We start from the raw sequence: 22,071 nt of genomic DNA, 5'->3' as shown, positions 1-22,071 counted from the left end.
AGTGAGAGTTTCTAGGGGAGCACTAGGAAACGCAGGGCAGTCTGGGAAGGTCTCCCAGCTCCTGTGTGGTGACATCCAGCTAGAGCGAGGTGACTTCCTCGCTCGTGGTTCCTCCTCCTCGCTCATGGCTTCCTCCTCACACAGCACATGCTCTCGGGTTTGCCACAGTCCCCACTGCCCTCTCTTGTTACCTCCTCCTGGCCTATTTTACTCATTTATGTGGCCTCTGTAGGCATCGGAGTTGTGGCCCCCAGAGTTAATCCTTCCCTAGATCTGTCTATATTAGTCAAGGTTCTCTACAGGGACAGGACTAATAGGATATAGTGAAAGGGAGTTTATTAAGGAGTATTGATTCACACGGTCACAAGATGAATTTCCACAATAAGCTGTCTGCAAGCTGCGGAGCCAGGAAGCCCGTCCAAGTCCCCAAATCCCAAAAGCAGGGAAGCCAACAGTGCAGCCTTCAGTCTGTAGTCAAAGGCCCAAGAGCCCCTGGCAAACCACTGGTGTAAGTCCAAGAGTTCAAAAGCTGAAGAATTTGGAGTCCGATGTTCAAGGGCAGGAAGCATCCAGCACAGCAGAAAGATGAAGTTGGGAAGACTTGGCAAGCGCTGTCCTTCCATATTCCTTGGCCTGCTTTTATCCTGGCCACGCTGGCAGCTGATCAGATGGTGCCCACCCAGAATGAGGGTGGGTCTGCATCTCCCAGTCCACTGACTCAAATGTTAATCTCCTTTGGCAACACCCTCACAGACACACCCAGGAACAATACTTTGTATCCTTCAATCCAATCAAGTTGACACTCAGTATTAACCATCACACCCTCCAACTCTGGATACCCAGGATCCAGCAGAGAAAGGAGACACTGCTCCCAAGCTGACATGCAAAACAAGTCAGAGCAAATGGAATTTGAGGAAATATGAGCCTAAGCCAAGTCTGAAGGGGATGGGGGGACCACTCCAGGCATTGTCCTGTTAAATGATGGAGAAACACAGTTTTTGAGTCCTGAACACATGTACAGAAGGGGCTCCAGATGCAACTGGGGAGGGATCCCCAGGTCTCTCTCCCACTATAGAGCAGAAGGCTGGGGTCCCAGGTGGCAGAGCATCAGGGACCAAGGTTGAACAAGAATGCAGACCAAAGTAACCAGGCACTGGGTCATGAAGCCAGAGAACACATCCCAGGGCTGCTTAGCTACCCTATGGGACCCCTGAGGGAGGCACGAAGAGGCCTCCCAGAGCAGAAGGGAGAGGGTAAACCAAAGTGCTCCACTTTCAAGGAGCAGGTTTGGGGCAAAGTATGGAGTGGCTTCAGCCCATTCCCTAAGCCAGCAAGAAATGCCACCTGTAAATTTACAAGGTGACTATGGGAGTACTGTGGGGAAAATAGACTGCACTCTATACAGGGAAGACCCAATCCACTTCTGCCAGCTGGCGAGGGATTGCCCAGCCCGAAGCAGCAAGAACAGCTGAGACAACAAGAGGGAGGTGACACAGCAACCACAGGGCCAAGAGAAAGCACTAGAGAGAGAACAGTGTCTGCAAAGGACTTGTTAGATGGGACTTGTTTCCATTCCTCAGGTTCATGGCCTCTTAGAAGGGCATCACCTGTCCTTTCTCCCGTGAGCAGGTGGTATGGATTTGCTTCCAGAAGGATCAGCCTTTTCTGGGAGCATCCTGCTCTATTCCTTGGATGGCGGGAGCCAGCCTACTGAAGAACTGAGGGTGTACGTCTCCCAGCCAGTGCCAGATGCTGCTGCCAGGGCTTCCAGTAAATGCCCAGAGCTGCCTTGAATGTGACAGAGGCCTTAACACAGCCTGTAACCTCACGCTTCCTACTTCTGCACCAGCCTGCCTCCACCTTTTTCTCTTCAACCACATCCCCAAGAGAGCACGCATAGGCTCCCTTGAGCCTTGGGGACTGGAACATTGCATTACGATGCTTAATCAACTGCATTGTCTTCAGATCTCTTTTAGTTGTCCCCTTTAAGAACCATCCACAAGTGCTGGAACTAATGGCTGAGGCAGGGCAGCAGGGTACCCCTAATAAGTCAGAGAGAGCTGAAGAAACCCAAGACTCACGGCCAGTCTGTGACAGAGAAATTGTCCTTTGGCCCTGGGATGATGTCTGCAAAACTGAAGGCACAGGCAGAGAGCAGAGCTGGTAGGTGTGAAGTCAAGTCCTACCACTGGGGTCTGTGAAAGGTGTTAAAATAATTATCCCCTAGAATGCAGAACAGATTCATTTTAACAAGCAACCCTCTCAGTAGGAATCAGCAACACTCTAGGACTTGATTTTCAGACCCAAACCTCAGGCGGCCCAGCTGAGCTGGAGCTCAGAGAGCATCTCCTAGCCTGGGACCACCTGCCACCTCTCATAAGGTTCAGAAGGTGTCTTCCTGGAGACTCAGGCTCACTGGCAATTTTGCACTTTTCTTACAAAGTGAGGAATAGTCAGGTCACCTCTGAGTAGGTGAAACTGGAGAAAGCTGACAAAATTCTCTTCTGGCAAAAAGAAGTCTCCCCTAGCAGAAGGAGCCCAGCATGCCTGTAAGGCAAGATTCTTAACCTTTCCTGTGCATCGTGAAAGAAAAGTGGAATCTTGGGACCCCAAACTCATTATGGTAAAGGAAAATTTGAACTTGGGAATTGAGTTGCCCAAGAACTACCTTTCTTTTCTTCCCAAACAGATAGTTGTAATTTCACAAGCTTGCTTTATCCTACGTAAAATGCAGATTTACTGAACACAAGAAAAATGCATAAATGACTTTTCCTCTGCCCACTTCTTTTCACATGTAAAATGTAGATTCACTGAGCACTAATCAGAGCCTCACAAGAATGTAACCACTTGCCTCATTGCCTACCCTCTCCTTTTTTTTCTTCCCTCCTGCTTGCTCTTTCCTCTTTAAATGTTGAAGTTCCCAAAACCCTCTTCGGAAAAAGAACAGGTCACAGATCCTACTGTGACTTGTGTTTCTTTTTCCCTGATGTGTCCTCAACCTTAGCAAAATAAAACCTCAAATTGATTGAGACTTGCTGCGGTCACTTTTTGGTTTACAGGAAGGACCTCTTTGGCAAATGCTTCAGACTAAAAATAGGGCCATAAAAACAATTATACTGAAAGTTATCAAAATATGTTTATTAAAAAGTATAATAATGCTATGCTTTTCTATTAATGTCTTGAACAAAAGATTTGGAGATGGGCCTGATAGACAACATAATTATGAAATGGCAGTGAGCAGACGTGAGGTTTTGGATATTTGCAGCAACTGTCATGTGATATGAAAATTACCCCTGATGTCCATGACTGTACTTCATCTCCTGCAGTAATACTGCAAGGAGCTAAGTTAGTGAAGGTTTGTGGAACTCTCCACGCAAAGCAGAATTCTTTCGTGCTCCTGAAATAACGTGCAATATGCAAATCCTCCTGTAATCCACGACCTCAAACTCTCATTAAAGTGGAAGGAGTTGTCCTGAACCCTTTGTTCAGAGTAGAAAGGAGAGTGGTGTTAGTGTAACAAAACCAGAGGGGGATGAGCACCAGGACCCAAGATTGAGGGAAAAGATGTGCCGCGGAGAAAGGGAACCACCGCGGGTAGCAAAGTGAACTTCCTCTGAATCAGTTAAGCCCCCTGGATCGCATGGAGCTGTCATCTGCAGTTTTTCCCACCTGCCGGAGGCCTGACCCTGTGCTCTCCAGAATCAATGAGTAGATTTGGCCCTTTACGTTCCCTGAGGCTTCCCTGATTGCTCATTAAAAGTATCTGCTCAGTCCTAGTGAATTGATTTACTTTGCCACAGTCCTCGAAGGATGCTACAGATCAAAAGGTGTCCAGGAAAGTGATCTTAAAGATGCTGACACTACTCCCAATTACTGACTAGTGATGTGCATGCCAGGCCCCTGTTCCAGGAGTCCAGGCCTGGCTCCGTGGGGAAGCGTGGACTCACAGAGGAAAATCAATGTGCAGGATGCAGAAGAGAAGGCAACTGGATTTCGGTTGTTGCTGTTGGTTCCTTGTTTGCCTTTAGAGACATATGAAAAGGTCCAGTCATTCTTTTTACAAAACAGAAATACAGAATATAAAACTCTACTCAATAAATGCAACAAAAATGAAAAAGACATCCATTTCATAGAGGTGAAGAGAAAAATCAGGTCAATAGAGAAAAGGGAGTTAGAAGAGAAAAACACACACAAGCACAAACACACGCAGTATAAGACAGAGTGAAAAATAGACGGGTAAGGCAGGAGACAGAGAAAGAAACCCCGGCACTTACCAAACCCTTAAGGCAAAGCTCATCTCACTCATGAATCCCAGTGGAAAATAAACCACCCACTAGATTCAAAGTTTGGATAAACCTATTAGCAATGTGTTACTCAAAAAGCACTCTAATTTCTTTCTACATTCTGGAAGTCTCTGGTCCTTATTTAGGAAAGAAGAAAGTCTCTTGCTCCCCATTCCTGAAAGCAGCAAGCATCAAATTTCAGTTTTTAGAGACCAAGTTCTTCTACTTTTATATGTAGCATTGCTCATGTGGCCTCTGGGCCTAGTTACACATAAAGACGATTCAAGTCCTGTTGCATTTTCACAACCATAGGCACAAATGATACCATGCCTTAGTGTTTCCCTACCTGTGGATGCACTCAGGTAAGAACTGGATGGAGCTTGCATGGCAGGTACAGTTAGCAGTTACTGCTGAGCCTGTGAGAGACAGGCTTACTCTGAGAGTCCTGCTGGGGTCCCCAGGATGCAATGAGCACTGTGTTCCTTTATCCACAGCCACTATCACAGGCTGGGGACAGTCTCCTTCATGACCTGTTCCCAGGACATCCTTCCACTGTCAAGGATCAGCCAGAACTTCCAACCCTCTTAATGTACCCACCCAGCAGTGTCAGCAAGCTGGGGACAGACATGCAGACAAGCTGGTTTGCATGAAACTCTGAAATCTTTTGCAAATAGAGACACATAGGCAACCTCAGGATGGAATTTTTATTCTAAATGCCTGATCCAGCCTGATTGCCAAGAGTGATACTGGCAAAGGAAAATGAAAAATACAAAAACCCTTGGATGTAGGCTATCTGTGTTTTCAAATGATTTAATAACGATGACAGGCAGAGGGTTTACACCAACAGATCAAAAGTGCAACAGACATTTATGGAGCCCTGCTAGGCACCAGGCACCATGGATATATCGATGTGTAAGACAGTCTCATGGAGCGCACAGTCAGGGCTCCCAGGGTTATTAACATACCCCTCCACCCATGGGAGCCCCCATTTCCTAGAGGACAAGGAACCAAGTGTCAACTCTCTACCTATCACAGCCACCTGACCAACTGGCTTTGATTATATCCGCACTTTACAGCTGTGAAATCTGAGATGGGGAGGGCAGAGGTGCAACAAGAAGACTACCTGTGCAAACTGAATTAGATGCTGCTAGTGGTAGATCAAGAGAGAGAGAGGAGGGGCCCTTGGCAAAGACATTTCCAGGAGCATTGCAGAATGATGGATTTAGGAGAGGGGGAAAGATGCCAGGGCCATGGGGCTCAGAGGGAAGAGGTGGCCTTGGAGAGGGAGAGTGCAGGCTGGACCAGACCTGGGATCCCCCTCCATTTACATGTTGGGGTGTACCTGCCTTATTCTGTCTGCCCAGAGCCATGGCCATGCCCCTTCTTTTGGATAGTTCTCCCTGTGGTTTTAGAGAAGGTTCCCAGTCACAAGAGGCTCCCAACAAAAAGAATGGGCCTCTGATCCAGGCTGGGCTAACCGTATGGCACCTCACTGCCCTGGCTGCAGTAACTGGCTCAAGGAGTGGCAGAAGACCCAAACCATAACATCACAGTCCTTTTCTGAGATCAGTAAAACCAAAGCAGGTTTACGATTATACTGAGAGAAAGTCTGGAATCATTAGTGGTCCTGTTTCCTGCCAGATAGGTCCTGTCTGCCATGGAAGAGAATGAAGCCAACCTGTAGACACCAACAGAGAAGAGAGATGGGCAGAGAGTGTGCCAGGAACATTTAGATCCCTGGAACCAGGCTTCGAGGCCAACAATGCCGTTCCCCTTCCATGATCTAGTTGGATAAGCCGGTAAATTCTCCTTTTCCTTAAGCTATTAATAGTTGGGTTGGACTTTGAAAGCCAGTGACCAAAGGAGTTCTAGTTGATATATGGGTATGACTTATAAGGCGTTGCACAAAGCCAGAAATGGGTACTATATTCATAGGACAAAGTCTATTTCAGTGGCCACAGAGGTCTGGAGATGCTCTGAAATGTGCATAGGCCAAAATGCAAGGGAGAGAGACTGTGATGGAATAAGCAGTGGAGGGACTGGCTGGGTCCCTGCAGTTTCCTGAGTGATGTGCACCCTTGAGCATCCACTGGAAAAAGCACCCACAGACATGACCCACAGGGGACCACACACTTACAGCTTACTCCATCACCACATGGGGCAGCCCTGAGTCTGCCTTGCACTCCAGTAAGACACTGAGTGTGGGTGGCCCTTGCTAGACATGGTGAGAACAGGCTCCACTGAGAAGATGGAGCAAGGAAAGGCTGGGATTGCCAGGAACAGCAACTTTGAAGAAGAACTCTCCTTCTCAGTGTGCCAGGAGGCCTGAGTGTTGTGGGAGGGCTTTCATTTGAGGGCTGTTTCAACAAAGGATTAGTCATTTAATTACTTAAGTGGAGGTAAAATCATACTGTCCTCCTTCAGGGACTGAGCTGCGCAAAGAAAAGTCATATTCTACAGGAAAAAATTACTTGAAACAATTGGATCCTTGGCATTCAGCTTCCTCAATCTTTATTTTCCTAAAATATGTCTTCAAGGAAAGCCAGCTCCTGGGCTCCATGTAAGCATAAGATCTGATGGTAACCAAGAGACTCACACATTTAGGATGAAAATCTGGCTTAGCAAGGACAGCAGGGAGGAAGGGACAACACATAGCCCACCCTGACAGAAGCAGCCAGACTTTGGACCTGCTGGCAAATAGACTCACACAGCCAATATGAAGTGCGAACAAGGAGATCCACTGCCACGTGTTCTATAAGAATGCAAGAAAGAAAATAACTCAAATGTCCATGCTTTGGAGACAGGATAAATCCACCACAGTGCACACTCACGACGGAGTGCAACACTTGGAATGGTTCACAGAGAACCAAGTTCTTTATAGACTGGTGTGGAAAGATCTCCCAAATACTTTATTAAGTGAAATAACACCAAATAATGGCAAGGTGCCAAACAGTGTTGATAGTGTGCTGCCTTCAATACAAGAAAGGGATATTTAGAATATGTACTTAGATTTGCTTGAATTTGCATAAAGAAACACGGAGGAGATTTTTTGAGTGGCTGCAAGGCAGTGAGCAATGGAGTCAGTGGAGACAGTTGGGAAACAGACTTCACTGGGTGCTTTTCAGTTGCTTTAATTTTTATATTGTGTGTATTCAAAATAATGATGAAATAATAACACATAACTCTATGAAAAAGACATCATTTTCATCATACAAATAAACTGTTTTAAAAAAAACCCAGCCTGGACAACACGGCAAAACCCTGTCTCTACAAAAAATACAAAAAAATTAGCTGGGTGTGTTGGTGCACGCCTGTTGTCCCAGCTGCTCAGGAGGCTGAGGTGGGAGGATCACTTGAGCCCAGGAGAAGGAGATTGCAGTGAGCCGAGATCGGGCCACTGCACTCCAGCCTGGGAGACAGAGCCAGGCCTTGTCTCAAAAAAAAAATACATATAGATATAAAAATATATAAATATATATGAATGTATATATTTATTTATATTTATATTTATTTATTATTTATTTATATATATACACATTTTTTTAAGAAACCCTTAGAGCAGATTACACTGTGCTGTGTTGTACTCTGAAAAGCCAACAGAACATTTAACAAACGTTAATGCGTATCAGGCCCCAATTCAACAAGTGCTGTGTGCTGCTCCCTTGTTCTTTGGGAATACACACAGTATGTCGAGTGGGAAATCTCTCCTCTTAATCTCTCACAATTTACCCACTGTTCAGGACCAGCCCTGACTCAGATCCCTCAGGCCACAGAGGCTGTTGCAACTCAGCCCCTAGCTCCCCACCCTGATGCTCTGGGTTATAGCCTTGGCGCTGTGAATCTTCTTTTCTACTGGCAGAGGCTCAGTCTGCACCTGGCTCCTTTCAGGAGGTTGGACTCCCTAGCCCCTTTCCACTCTGTTCATTAAAAACCACCGCAGTGGCTGGGCTCCCCGGGGCAGCCACCACAGAGGCTGCCCCATTTGTTCTGATGTGAGCTGGATTCGGAGAGCTGGTTGGGTTCGTTTCCTGTGCTTCCAGCCTCCGTCTCCATTGGCAGCACGCACTCACCATGGTAACGCTCAGGCCGCTTTTTGGAAACCCTCACTTCTCCTTGCTTAAAACTATTCAAAGAAAAATCCATCCAAGCCCATCAAGGAAAAGGTACTTATTAAATACCTTTCCCACAGTTAACACATCTCCAACAAGGAGCTGTTTGGGGCGCACTCGAGGTTGTGTGTCCCTGAGACACAGGCATAATTAGGTTAAACGTGGAGCTGGAAGTAAAAAGGCACCACACTTACCCAGAACAAGAAAAGGTCAGAACGCTACCCCTCTGTGAGCCCTCACACAAAAGCTCGGGAAATTGAGGCTGTGGTTTTCAGGGAACCGGGCACGCGCTCGCATGTGGCACCCCGAATCATTCCCGCTGCTTGATGTCACGCTCTGTGAGCTCTTTCTAAGGTATATTTGCTATATTCATTAAAGGAGAGAACATTGGAAGCATTTAAAATAAAACGCCTTGTGATTTTCAAAATCATGAACATTTCCAGCAGGTTGAAGAGAAAGGGCTTTTCTGGTTACAATAAGAATAAGAAAAAGAGAAAACCTCCTGAAAAAAATAAAGGGGGGGCGGTTATGGGATCCATGTGATGCTGAGGTTTCTGTGTGTGTTGCCGATTTTCAGTGAGCAGCGTTTGTTTCTTTTCCGCCTTCATTTCCAGTTCTGTATTTTGTAACTGTCACTGGAGGGTGGTTTGGAAGCCCCTCAAATTCAATTCAGAGCCATGTTGTCCATAAAGTGTAAGGATTGTCCAATTCAACACAGAAACTCCCATCTGTGAGGCCTTGGTATCAGGAGAGCTAATGAGATCAATAAAGCTCGTCTGCTACCAAGGAGAGCCTCGGTTTCTGACAATGGAGACTAGACCTTACAAAACTAAATGAAATTATGTCTTAAACTCAACTGCCCCCAATTTAAAACGAATATGATAAGGTCAGAAATGAAGGTTTTTGATTACAGGATCCCAGGCCTATGAAAGAATGCCTGGCTAGAAAAATAAGATTCTTGTTTTCCTACTAATTATAAAAGCACTTATTATGACCGCCCGTCATTCCATAGGACAAATTATGTCTACTTAAAGGAAACTACAACAAAAACACGGTATAGCACAGATAGGTACTCTACGCCTGTAATCCTGGCTCCTTGCTCTAGCATTAAAGTGGTTAAGTGAGCTGGCAAAATCTCTCATTAGGGGGAGCCAAGAGGTAGTTCCAGCATTTGGACCCACAGTGAAGGATGTAGTCTCAAAAAGCACAAACCCAGACAGATGCATCAGGTAGCTAATTCACTCAGTGAAGTCTCACAGCTTCATCTGATGTTTACTCATGACACATACAGACCCACCCTCTCCCAAAACAAATAAGACTCTCCCCAATTACTCACCTAGACTGCCCTGACAAACGTCTGTGCGTGTGGCTCCACCAGTGACAAACTGAGGGCTGGGACACAACTCCTGAAAGCAATTAGGAACAAAACACAAGTCACAAGGTGCTCAGTGACGGTGGCAGCCTGGGGAAAGGAACATCAGAGTCCCAGAGTGCAGAGCGGGAAGAAACCCAGGAGATCGTCTACTGTCCAACACATTGTTTTATTGCTGAGGACTCTGAAGCCCAGAGAGGAGACGAGCCCTGCCCACAGTCACACAGCCGGGGATGAACAGAGCAGGAGCTGGAGTCCAGAGCCCCTGCCAGAACTAGTGTTTTCATTTTTTGTTTATTTTTTATTTATTTATTTATTTTTTTTTTTTTTTGAGACAGCATCTCGCGTTGTTGCACAGGCTGGAGTGCAGTGGCATGATCTCGGCTCACTGCAACCTCCGCCTCCCGGATTCAAGTGATTCTCCTGCCTCAGCCTACCACATCGCTGGGATTACAGGCACGTGCCACCACACCTGGCTAATGTTTTTTTGTTTGTTTGTTTGTTTGTTTTTTGTTTTTTTGTATTTTTAGTGGAGACGGGATTTCACCATTATAGGCAGGCTGGTCTCGAACTCCTGACTTCAAGTGATCCATCTGCCTTGGCTTCCCAAAGTGCTGGGATTACAGGCATGAGCCACAGTACCCAGATAGGACTAGTGTTTTAATACTATATGTGTGGTGTGGGTGTGTGGGTGTGAAAAGGTGGTGAGGAACACGGAGGTAGGAGAAAGGCAAAGGCTGAGATAATATGTGATGAAAAATGATATCACCTATTCAGAAAACACCCCTATTTACATAAAGAGAAGATTAGAAGAATATTTAGCACATTGCTGTGCACCCTGTGGGCACTCGTTAAAGTCTTGACTAAATGATAATGACCCCATGTGCTGATGGACACACTGAGGTGTCAGAAGTACCATGTATCCTGAGAAGAGAACTCATCTCTGATACATTCACACCTGACCTGCACTTCCTCCACTCACCTATCTCAACTGGCATCTGCCTACAAGCAGTCTCATGGCCCTGGTGCTCTGTTGGGGCACAATGACACATGCTTTAGTCATCCTTTCTTTGTTTACCCAGCAAGGATTTTTTGAGTGCCCATTTTGTATCCAGTACCCTTTGAACCATGGCAGGCAGGGGAAAGAGGGAAACATGGTGAAATGCAGAAAGAAAAGAAATAAACCACGTAGTTCTTGGCCTCAAGGTGCTTGTGGTGTATATAGGAAACCAAGATTGACATTATGAAAAAGTCAGAGAAAAAAGGCTAGTGCATAATAATAGAATGTAGGCTATATCCACAAAAGGAGAAAAAACACAAAGAGAGAAAAATGAGAAGGGCCCAACAGGGATGATGGCTGCGAGATTTAGTGGGTGGGAGATGACGCCTGTCCGTTAGAAAGGTAGGATGCAGGAGCAGTCTATGTACTGGTTCCTAAAGAAAAGGTGGGTCTACCTGTTCACCAGGCAAACTACAAGGGGAAAAGGACAGGACCTCAACGGACAAAACGGAAGTCAGCCTACATTTAATCAGAGGCATCCTGGGCTGCACTACATCAAAGACTGTCTGGCCACAGAGAGAGAGAATCATTTCGTTCTTACTTCATAGAGGTGAAGAAAGGGCAGATCAAAAAGGACCGGGAAGCAGGAGGGTGGGCTGAGGGCAGACGTTTGGGGTCTGGATGGAGCTGGCAACAGGGATTCTGGGATTCTGTTGTGGGAGGTGGACCCTTCCAGGTGGCAGCCCCATAGCCTCTGTAAGGTGACGGCTCCTGCTGAAATGGCAGAAACAGTTCCTCTGGGCTGACTTTTTTTTTTTTTTTCAAATATTAAAAAAATGTATGCCGGGTGCAGTGGCTTATGCCTGTAACCCCAGCACTTTGGGAGGCCGAGGCGGGCGGATCACCTGAGGTCAGGAGTTCGAGACCATCCTAGACAACATGGTGAAACCCCGCCTCTACTAAAAATACAAAAATTAGCCGGGCGTGGTGGTGCACCCCTATAATCCCAGCTACTCAGGAGGCTGAAGCAGGAGAATCCAGGAGGCAGAGGTTGCAGTAAGCCAAGATCACACCATTGCACTCCAGCCTGGGCAACAAGAGTGAAACTCCGTCTCAAAAACAACAACAACAATAAAATTTATTTACCTGTTTTTCTTTGAAAAATTAGCACATGAACATGAGAAAATCCCCAAGAGTAAATAATGGTGTAAAACACACAATCCCTTCCACCCCAGAGTCCGCACTGGTAATGTTTCTTAAGTGTCCCTCCAGAAACTGTCTTCTGATATAAAAGCACATCTATATACGTACATACATTTTTATCACATATGTCTTGTACATGCATCTTTTCTTAGGACATAGAGAGCTTTGTAACTTCATTAAAAGTACCACACATTATTTAGCTTGCTTATTTTGTTTCTATTTATTTATTTGTAAATAAAAGTTCTCTAGTAGTGGACCTTTAGTTTTTTGTTTATTCATTCGCTTTCAGTCTTTTGCAATCTCTGGCAGCAACTTAAAGAGAAAGGTGGCACCAGCCAATCTGGGTGTTCTAAAAGTCTGTAGCTGCAAATGTTCACCCTGGGTGCTCAAGAGCTCCCAGTCTCCAGGCAGTCATTTTTTGGCAAACAAAAGGCAGAGAGATCTGAAAGAGTAATAAGTAAAAAGAAAGAGAAAAAAAAATTTAATTTTAATGTTGTCTTAAAAACAAAAGAAGGAAAAGGCTGTATTGTCAAGAGGGAAGAAAAGACAGCATACTCTATAGAGGTTTGGAAGAATCTCTTTTCTTAAAAACTCTCTTAAAATAGGTTCTTGGCTGGGCGTGGTGGCTCATGCCTGTAATCCCAGCACTTTGAGAGGCCAAAGCAGGTGAATCACCTGAGGTCAGGGGTTCCAGACTAGCCTGGCCAACAGGGCAAAACCCTGTCTCTACTAAAAACACAAAAATCAGCCAGGCATAGTGGTGGGCGCCTGTAGTCCCAGCTACTCAGGAGGCTGAAGCAAGAGAATCGCTTGAACCTGGGAGGCAGAGGTTGCAGTGAGCCAAGATTGCACTACTGCACTTTAGCCTGGGCAACAGAGTGAGACTCTGTCTCAGAAAATAAATAGATAAATAGGTTCCTGTTCTTCATTCTCCATTCATCTATCAGTCTCCTGAAATCTGACTTCTACATCCATAGCTTCATGAAACTCCTCTCACCCATGTCACCAATAACTAACCTCTCTTTGGATTTGGTACCATTGGCTATTCCTCTCTGAAAGTTCTGCTCCCTTAACTTCCATACCCTTACTCACGCTTGATTTTCTCCTCGCCTCTCTGAGCATTTCTTCTCAGTCTCTTTCATGCATTCCTCCACTGTGCTTGCCCCTAAGTACCAAGGAACCCCTGACTCTTGGTCCTGAACCCTCTGAGATTATCCCATTTCATACAGCAGTACCACTCCTAAGTATTTTTGCTCGGTGACATCATTCAACCCCATGGCTTCAACTATTAACCGCAGAATATGCTGATGCTTCCAAAATAACTCCCTGAGCTGTATCTTCAATTACTTGTGTCACAGTGCTCATGAGATAGAATTTCATTAGATTCATATCTAATAAGCTTCCCAAGTTCTATTAAAATGTTGAGTTTGGGTTGGAAGACAGAGTGATTGGCAAAGGCTACAGACAACTGAAAGTGAAATATACAGAATGGTGCTAAGTGGTTTGTAGGTAGATGGAATGTCCATTTTACTATGTGGTACTCAGTATAATTCAAAAATATCCCCACCCTAGAAAAACACATACACACACACCAATAAATGTCATGACTAATACGTTGCATGAATCTTTCAGGGACCACAGAAAGTCCCCAGCTTTGGGCTGGGCATGGTGGCTCATGCCTGTAATCCCAGCACTTTGGGAGGTCAAGGTGAGCTGATCACTTGAGATCAGGAGTTTGAGACCAGCCCGGTCAACATGGTGAAATCCTGTCTCTACAAATAAAAATGCAAAAACTAGCTGGGCATGGTAGCGTGCACCTGTAATCCCAGCTACTCAAGAGGTTGAGGCATAAGAATTGTTTGAAACCAGGAGGCAGAGGTTGCAGTGAGCCACGATTGCACCACCGCACTCCAGCCTGGGTGACAGAGTGAAATTCTGTCTCAAAAAAGAAAAAGAAAATCCCCAGCTTTGCAAGGAGATTCCATCTCACTACGATGCCCAAAGAACTTACCCCAAGTCTTCTCTCCATTCCTAAGTTGCTGTTGAAGCACAGATCAGAAATACAAAGTAATTGGCAGTCAGAGAGGTTTTAAAGAGGCAGAATTCTGTAAAGAGGCAGCCTCACACCTACCCACACTTGGAACCCTTTTTTAATCTTTCCTAATAACAACCGTGTCTTTTTAGTAATACTGTTTTCTATTACTCAAGCGAAGATTTTAAAACACTCCATAAATACAAATTACTCTAACCTAGGATCAGCCTCTGACGACCAGGCCTAAGGAAATACAGGTATCAGTTAAGAATCCAAGGCAGTAAGTGACAGAAATCCACACTGTCTCAGTGATGCTGACTACTTGGCCACACTGCTCTCCTAGAGCGTTACCCATGTCTGATAGCTTTGGTTTGCACTTTAGGAGCTCTGGTTTTTAGAACCCCCAGAGATGCTGCCATCTTCATCATCATCACCTTCAAGGACAGCCACATTGCTTGACCCAGAACTTCCGTCCCTCTGTGATCTGGCCCCACCGGATGTTTCCAGCTTTGTCTGTCAGTTTCCCACAGTGAGTGATTACGACTCTCCTCCCATCACAACGGACTCCCACCTTCCTCTGAATACACTTGCTCCCGATGCACTGCCACAACCCAGTGCCTCTGCCCACACCTGCGCCTTCTCTTCAGTCTCTCTCCCGATTCTCTTCCAACAATCCCAACTCAAATGTCTCCAGTAATTAACCTGCCCCAATTTCACTGTCAAAATTAACTGCTTCTTCCCCTGAACTCCCATGCATTTTGTTCATATTTCTACTTATTTCACCCTCTGGATATTCTGTCTTGTAATAATAGCTAGATTTCCTCATTCAAGCCTCCCAAAAAACAGTGAAGTGGGTAATATTATTATCCCTATTTTATGGATGAGGAAACTGAGTCTTGGGGTGGTTAGTAACTTATCCGTGGTTCCTCAGCTAGCAAATGGCACAGAGGGGACCAGAAACCTGATCTACCTGACGCAAGAGCTCATGCTCTTAACCACTCTGCAGCCCGCCAGCTGTCCATATGTCTCTCCCTGATGAGCCAAAGCTCCACAAAGCCTCCTCTCCAGCATCTGAACACAACCAGCACGCAATAAATCACGGCTAAACTGAAAACTCCAGATTCACTAATCCAAGACATAGCAGCTGAAGAAAGAGTGGCTCCAAGCTGAGGCCTCTCACCCTCATCCTTACCCTAACCTCCCAACAATTCATCCCCTTGACATTTCTCTTGAACTGGGTCCTTACTATGCAGCTGACATCACTTCATTGCTGTCTTGCTGTATTTCTCCTTAAGATCAATAAACCACTTAATTGCCAAAAAGTGGACACTTCAGGGAATAATATCATTGACTGCGCTGCACCAGGGCCCGCTCATGCTGGGCATTCCTCAAACCACAGGACCTGGGCTGGGCATTGACCAAGCACAGAAGGGAAGTCAGAAAATAAGGAGGCAAAAATCTGCCTGCTAAGAACACCCCCTGATCTCGCATAGCCAACCATGCTGTTTGTGATAGGATTGTTCTTGCCCAGCCCTAAATAGTCTCAGGACTGTGAATAACCAAAAGCTCATCCTGAGAACCCATGCTTGACCTTGAGCCCTTTCTCTGGGCAAACTTGTCCTGAAACCCTTGGGACAAGAGCCCAAGCAAATCTTTGCTCAGTTGCTTATGAATAGGCAGAAACACCCAGCAGTGACAAGATGTCAAATGGTATGATTTCAGAAAACATCTAAGTATCAAGCTTTATTTTATTATTGAAAGGACAAAAACATGTGTACATATACGTTCAGCACATCTCATCTCCTTTCCCCCAAAGGCCGGTAGAAGTTAACGTCTGTGTGGGAACCAGGATCATAGGAGTCACATTTAGTCAGCTGGCTTAAAGCCCCCAACACTGAAGAAATACAAAATCACCCTCAAAAGCAGCAATGAAACAAAAAAGCAAATGACACAATTAAAAATAAGCAAAGGGGCTGGGCGCAGTAGCTCACACCTGTAATCCCAACACTTTGGGAGGCCGAGGCAGGTGGATCAGTTGAGACCAGGAGTTTGAAACCAACCTGGCCAACATGGCAAAACCCAATCTCTACTAAAAATACAAAAAAATTAGACAAATGTTGTGGTGGGAGTCTGTGGTCCCAGCTACTTGGGAGGCTGGGACATGAGAATCACTTGAATCCGGCAGGCAGAGGTTGCAGTGAGCTGAGATTGCGCCACTGCAGTCCAGCCTGGGCAACAGAGTGAGACTCTGCCTTTAAAAAAAAAAAAAAAAAAAAGGCAAAGGACTTGGTTAGACGTTTCTCCAAAGATGTCTATAAATGGTCAATAAGCACATGAAAAGATGCTCACCATCGCTGATCTTTGGGGAAACACAAATCAAAACCACAATAAGATATCACCTCACACCCATTAGGATGGCTACTATCAAAAAACAGAAAATGGCTGGCGCAGTGGCTCATGCCTATAATCCTAGCACTTTGGGAGGCCAAGGGGGGCAGATCACCTGAGGTCAGGAGTTCAAGACCAGCCTGGCCAACATGGCAAAACCCTGTCTCTACTAAAAATTTAAAATTCGCTGGGCATGGTGACGAGTGCCTGTAATCCCAGCTACTCAGGAGGCTGAGGCAGGAGAATCACTGGAACCTGAGGGGCAGAGGTTGCAGTGAGCCGAGATTGCGCCATTGCACTCTGGCCTGGGTGATAAGAGTGAAACTCCATCAGAAAGGAAGGAAAGGAAAGGAAAGGAAAGGAAAGGAAAGGAAAGGAAAGGAAAGGAAAGGAAAGGAAAGGAAAGGAAAGGAAAGGAAAGGAAAGGAAAGGAAAGGAAAGGAGGAAGGAAAGAAAGAAAGAAAGAAAGAAAATAACAAACACTGGCAAGGATGTGGAGAAACCAGAACCCTGTACACTGCTGTGGGAATGCAAAATGGCACAACCACTATATAAAATAGTACAGCGGTTCCTCAAAAACTTGAACATAGAACTACCATATGATCCAGCCACAGGTCATATCTTTTGGGTATATAACAAAAAGAACTGGAAGCAGGGTCTCAAAGAGAAGTTTGTATACCCATGTTTGTAGCAGCATGATTCACAATAACCAAAAGGTGGAAGCAACCCAAGACCAAAAATGGATGAGTGAATAAACAAATTGTGGTCTATATACACCACAGAATACTATTCAACCTTCAAAGGAAGGAAATTCTGACATATGCCACAGCATGGATGAATCTTGAGGATATTATGCTAAGTGAGTTATGCCAGTCACAAAAAGACAAATACTGTATAATTCCACTTATATGAGGTACCCAGCACAGTCAAATTCAAAGAGACAGAAAGTAGAACAGTGGTTGTCAGAAACTAGGGGAATGGCTAGGCGCAAAGGCTCACACCTGTAATCCCAGTACTTTGGGAGGCCAAGGTGGGCAGATCACTTCAGGTCAGGAGTTCCAGATCATCCTGGCCAACATGGCAACACTCCATCTCTACTAAAAATACAAAAAATAAGCCAGGCATAGTGGCGGGCGCCTGTAATTCCAGCTACTTGGGAGGCTGAGGCAGGAGAATCGCTTGAACTCGGGAGGCAGAGGTTGCAAGTGAGCCGAGATTGTGCCACTGCACTCCAGCCTTGGCAACAGAGAAACTCCATCTCAAAAAAAAAAAAGAAAAAAGAAAAGGAAAGAAATTGGGGGAAGAATGAATGGGAAGTTTTTAAATGTGTATTTAGTTTCTGTTTTGCAAGATAAAAAAAATACTGGTGATGGAGGGTGGTGATGGTTGCATAGCAATGGGAATGTACCTAATGCCACTGAACTGTGCATTTAGAAGTGGTTAAGATGGTAAATTGTATGTTATGTGTATCATACCACAATTTAAAAATAAATAAGTAAATGCAACAAGTAAACTTATAATGCATCACATTTCTGGATACCCCAATCTGTTTGCAAACCTTTGAAAGGCCTCTTGGGAGGAAAAAAATAATAATGAACCATTTAGGAGCAGGCTAATTTTCTCAGCGTTCAGTGTATGTTCCTCATAGAGATAGGATCAGAATCTTTACTGATTCAGGAGTCTATTCAATAACCTGTAAGATCTTAGAGGATAAGTCTGCATTCTCTAATGTAACCTTGTGGTATATGAGCATGAGCCTGCCCAAAAGCAGCTGTGTGATCATTTTTCACTGATGATTAGGGATGGAGAGGTTAAATTTTGACACACATTTATTTACTCAACACACACTTGAATACTCCAGATAGGAGCCCTTCAATTGCACCTTCCACATTACTCAGGTTCCACTGCCTCATGCTCTGAATTTTACTTCCTCCATTGACAGCCACAAATCAGCACATCCAGTCTACAATTACCGCATTTCCACAGACCATGAGAACAGGTGAAGACACGGTTTGGGGAAGAATAGGCTACGTGGTTAAGGAGGTAAAGTCTCTAAGGATTTCAAAGAAAGGAGAAAAATTAAGCAAAGGTTAACTGAAACCTGACTTTGGTCTCTAAAGGAAATTTTTCTCCCCCTCCTTCCCCTACCCCAAGACCCTTGGGATCTGCAATAGTACCCCTCCCTAAGGCTTTTCACCACCCAGTGGTGACAGCCCAGGTTCCCATGGCCCATCATTTATGCCTCTGTAGAGTTCTTACTTCATTCTGCCTTGGGCATCAGTCCTTTATTCACACCTGTGTCTCCCCACACTTTCCATCAGAGCTGAGACCACAGCTCATTCCTCAGTTTCTCCCTGACCACCTTCCCAATCAGTGCAGAGTCCATGCCTGGCACAAAACAGAAGCCCAAAAAAACTGTCCGTTGAAATGAAATGTGGCCGTCTTGAAATTAGAATATAAAACCGTAACTCGCAATCTGGATTTTATCAACATACCAGGTAACCTCATAGATTTCAGAGGAGAATGGGAAGATGAACCACGGTGTGTGGAAGGGCAGCATGGCCAAGGAGTTATTCTCAGAGATGAAAACTGTTGCGCAAAATCAGCAGGATCAAAGCAAAAAGGGTAGAGGTAGCTGGAGTTAAATAGTGATTTTGACCATTTTAGAAGAAGTGCTCTCCCTTTATCTTCCTGTTTCAACCACTGCCAAGAAAATAGGAACCTTGACTTGATTTCCCTATCATGGCTTAGAAGACAAAAGGTGCCCAGGTCGTTTCATAGTCCTGCTCCTGAGACACTGCTATGAGCTCTGTTGAACAGAGCACTTTGTATGGATGAGCTCAATTCTCACAACCACTCTGTATGGAGGCGGTTCTCAACCCTGAGGTTAAATCACTTGACAAGGGTCACATAGTGATAGGTCATGGGCCGAGGTTTTGGGAGGACCGTTCTCCACCCCTTGCCCTTGAGCTTTGGGTAGTATCAGTAACTACATCTAGGAGCCCCTGCCTTCCGTCTGCATCCCCAGAGCCCCAGCTCCCACCTCTCCACTCACCAGCCCTGATGGAATGTCAATTCATGACCTTGAGCAACCGTGCCCCTTTCAGCAATGATGTTGTCACAATTTACCAGCGGGCTAACTGTATCCAGCACTGAGTTGCTCCATTGTGCACTGGTCCAGGGACCATATGCATTAATAACAACTATGTATTCTGCATCTATTATGTTCTGGGCACTATGCCCTGAGATTTATCTCTAATTCTCATACCAATCCTGAAAAATAAGGTGCCAGTAAATGCCATTTTACAGATGAGAAAACTAAAGCTCACAGAGTTTACCTGCCCAAGACAACACAGGCAGGGCTAGGATTCATATCTAACTTACCTAGTTCCAAAGCTCATCCATGCTCTTCTCTCTATACCTCACTGCCTCTGAACAAGAGTTCAGGCTGGCTATGGTGGCTCACATCTGTAATCCTAACACTTTGGGAGGCTAAGGTGGGCAAATGGCTTAAGCCCAGGAGTTCAAGACCACCCTGGGAAACACAGCACAACCCTGTCTCTACAAAAATATATAAACATTAGCCGGGTGTGGTGGCACATGCCTGTAATCCCAGCTACTTGGGAGGTTGAGGCAGGAAAATCACCTAAGCCCAGGAAGGTTGAGGCTGCAGTGGGCTGTGATTGCACCACTGCACTCCAGTCTGGGTGACAGAGTGAGACTCTGTCTCAAAAAAAAAAAAAAAAAAAGAGTTCAAAAGATGGTGGGGGGGTCCAGGTGCAGTGGCTCACACCTGCTATCCCAGCACTTTGGGAGGCCAAGGTGGGTGGATCACTTGAGGTTTGGAGTTTGAGACCAGCCTGATCGACATAGAGAAACCCCATCTCTACTAAAAATACACAATTAGCCAGACATGGTGGCATATGCCTGTAATCCCAGCTACTCGGGTGGCTGAAGCAGGAGAATCACTTGAACCCAAGAGGTGGAGGTTGTGGTGAGCTGAGATCGTGCCATTGCACTCCAGCCTGGGCGACAAAGCAAGGCTCTGTCTCAAAAAAAAAAAAAAAAGGGGGGGGGGGTGGTGGAGGGGTCTGAAATGTGAGATCCAGACACTTAGGATCCACAGCCTCAACTTCTCCCTCAGTTCCTCCTGATCAGATGTAAGGCCCCCCCACCCTGTATGTCACTCAACAGCAAGCCCACTTCCTTACCGTGGGCCGCTTCCAGATGATGCCTTGAGTTTGCGGAGAGCCTGGTCCAAGATCCTTGTAGCCCAAAGCTGATGGACATGCCGGGAACTCGGGGTCCTTAAATAGAACCCCTGAGTCTAAGCACTGTTGCCTCAGGGTCTTGAAATCCTGGCCCAAGTATTTCAAAGCCTTTTGGTTGGAGCCAAGACCTTGAGCGGCAGCCCGCTGCCTAGATACACCAGCCGCCTGGGCTGCCATGCCATGGACTCTGTAGGGTGGACAGAAGGGCAAGGCTGCACCGTACTCTCAGACACCTGCTCCACTGGGAGGGGAGCTATAAGGCACTAAGGGAGGTGGAGCAGACAAACATTTCACCTGAGGCCCTGTTCCAGAAGGAAGTGAGTCATGGTTAGGGACAAATATGTACCCAAGGTCCAGGCCAATCTACCCCACCTTCTTCTTCTGCCTTTTGCAAATAATTTGGGGTCTGGGAACCTTCCAGGGCCCATCCCAGGCCATTAGCCTAAGAAATCCATTAGGATCTTTACCCCCACCCCGGCATCCCCTCCACACACCTCTTTGCAAGATCCGCTTGCCTTGCGTCAAGCCCATTGACTGAGATAAGAAGGCTCATTGTGCAGCTTGAAGCAAATATTCACCAAGGAATTGGAGGCATGGCTCTGAGCAGGAAGAAGGCAAGTGGTTACTACAGGGCACTCCTTTCCTGCCAGAAAAGTTTGGGTCCATATTTCCTAGGAAAGCAAAAAATATCAGAGAGTGGTGATTCATAGGCCAGATTTGGAATAAGCCCTACTGGAGGAGGTTCCACCTGTGAGTGAAGGCTTTGGCCTCTGACTGCCTCGGTTTCTATCCTGGCTCCCCCAGTAATTCACTCTGTCATGTTGGGCAAGTTATTTAACCTCTTTTATCCTAAATTTTTTAATGTATAAACTGGAAGATCATAGGAGACCCTACCTCAAAGGGTTGTTTGGAAGAGTGATGAGATAGTAGATGTCATCTGCTTAGAACAGTATGGAAGTAACATTCAGTGAATGTCAGGTATCACTATTCCTTGGAGCCAGGATTCCCAGAGAGGCCTTGGAATCAGAAGCCTTGATTCCAATCTCACAAGTGAGTTACAAGCTGTACGACCTTGGATTGGTCACTTCTCTCTGGGCTCCAGTTTCCTACATCTGGTCTACCTGAAGGATATCAACCACATCAATGCTTTCTGAAGTTCAGTGTTTGTGGCACACTAGAAAATGGTCCCCCAAAGATACCAAGTCCTCATCTTGAGAACCTGTAAATAGTCCCTTATCTGGGAAAAGGGTTTTTGCTGCTATGACTAAGTTAAGAATCTCGAGATGGGAATATTATCCTGACCCTAAATACACAAGTGTCTTCATGAGAGGAAGGCAGAGGAAGATTTGACAATAGACAAAAAGGAGAAGCAATGAGATGAGGCAGACAGAGGTTAGTGAGATCCTGCCCCAC

The 22,071-nt window shown here is 45.7% G+C and overlaps 1 protein-coding gene across 1 annotated transcript in view; it reads right to left on the bottom strand.

Moving 5' to 3' along the window:
* The window catches only part of CAPN8 (calpain 8), a 74,053-nt gene extending 53,218 nt beyond the window's left edge, over positions 1-20,835 (bottom strand). The window contains exons 1-2 of the mRNA XM_007988351.3: positions 20,599-20,835; positions 9,729-9,798 (exon numbers count right to left, since the gene is read on the bottom strand). Coding sequence (XP_007986542.3) covers positions 9,729-9,798; positions 20,599-20,835 — 307 coding nt within the window. The remainder of the gene's footprint in view (positions 1-9,728; positions 9,799-20,598) is intronic.
* Positions 20,836-22,071: the final 1,236 nt, after the last annotated feature.

This window comes from Chlorocebus sabaeus, chromosome 25 (genome assembly GCF_047675955.1).
Source record: "Chlorocebus sabaeus isolate Y175 chromosome 25, mChlSab1.0.hap1, whole genome shotgun sequence".
Classification (NCBI taxonomy): Eukaryota; Metazoa; Chordata; class Mammalia; order Primates; family Cercopithecidae; genus Chlorocebus; species Chlorocebus sabaeus.
Note: the sequence above shows the minus strand (reverse complement) of the source record. Positions and strands in the feature narration are given on the sequence as shown.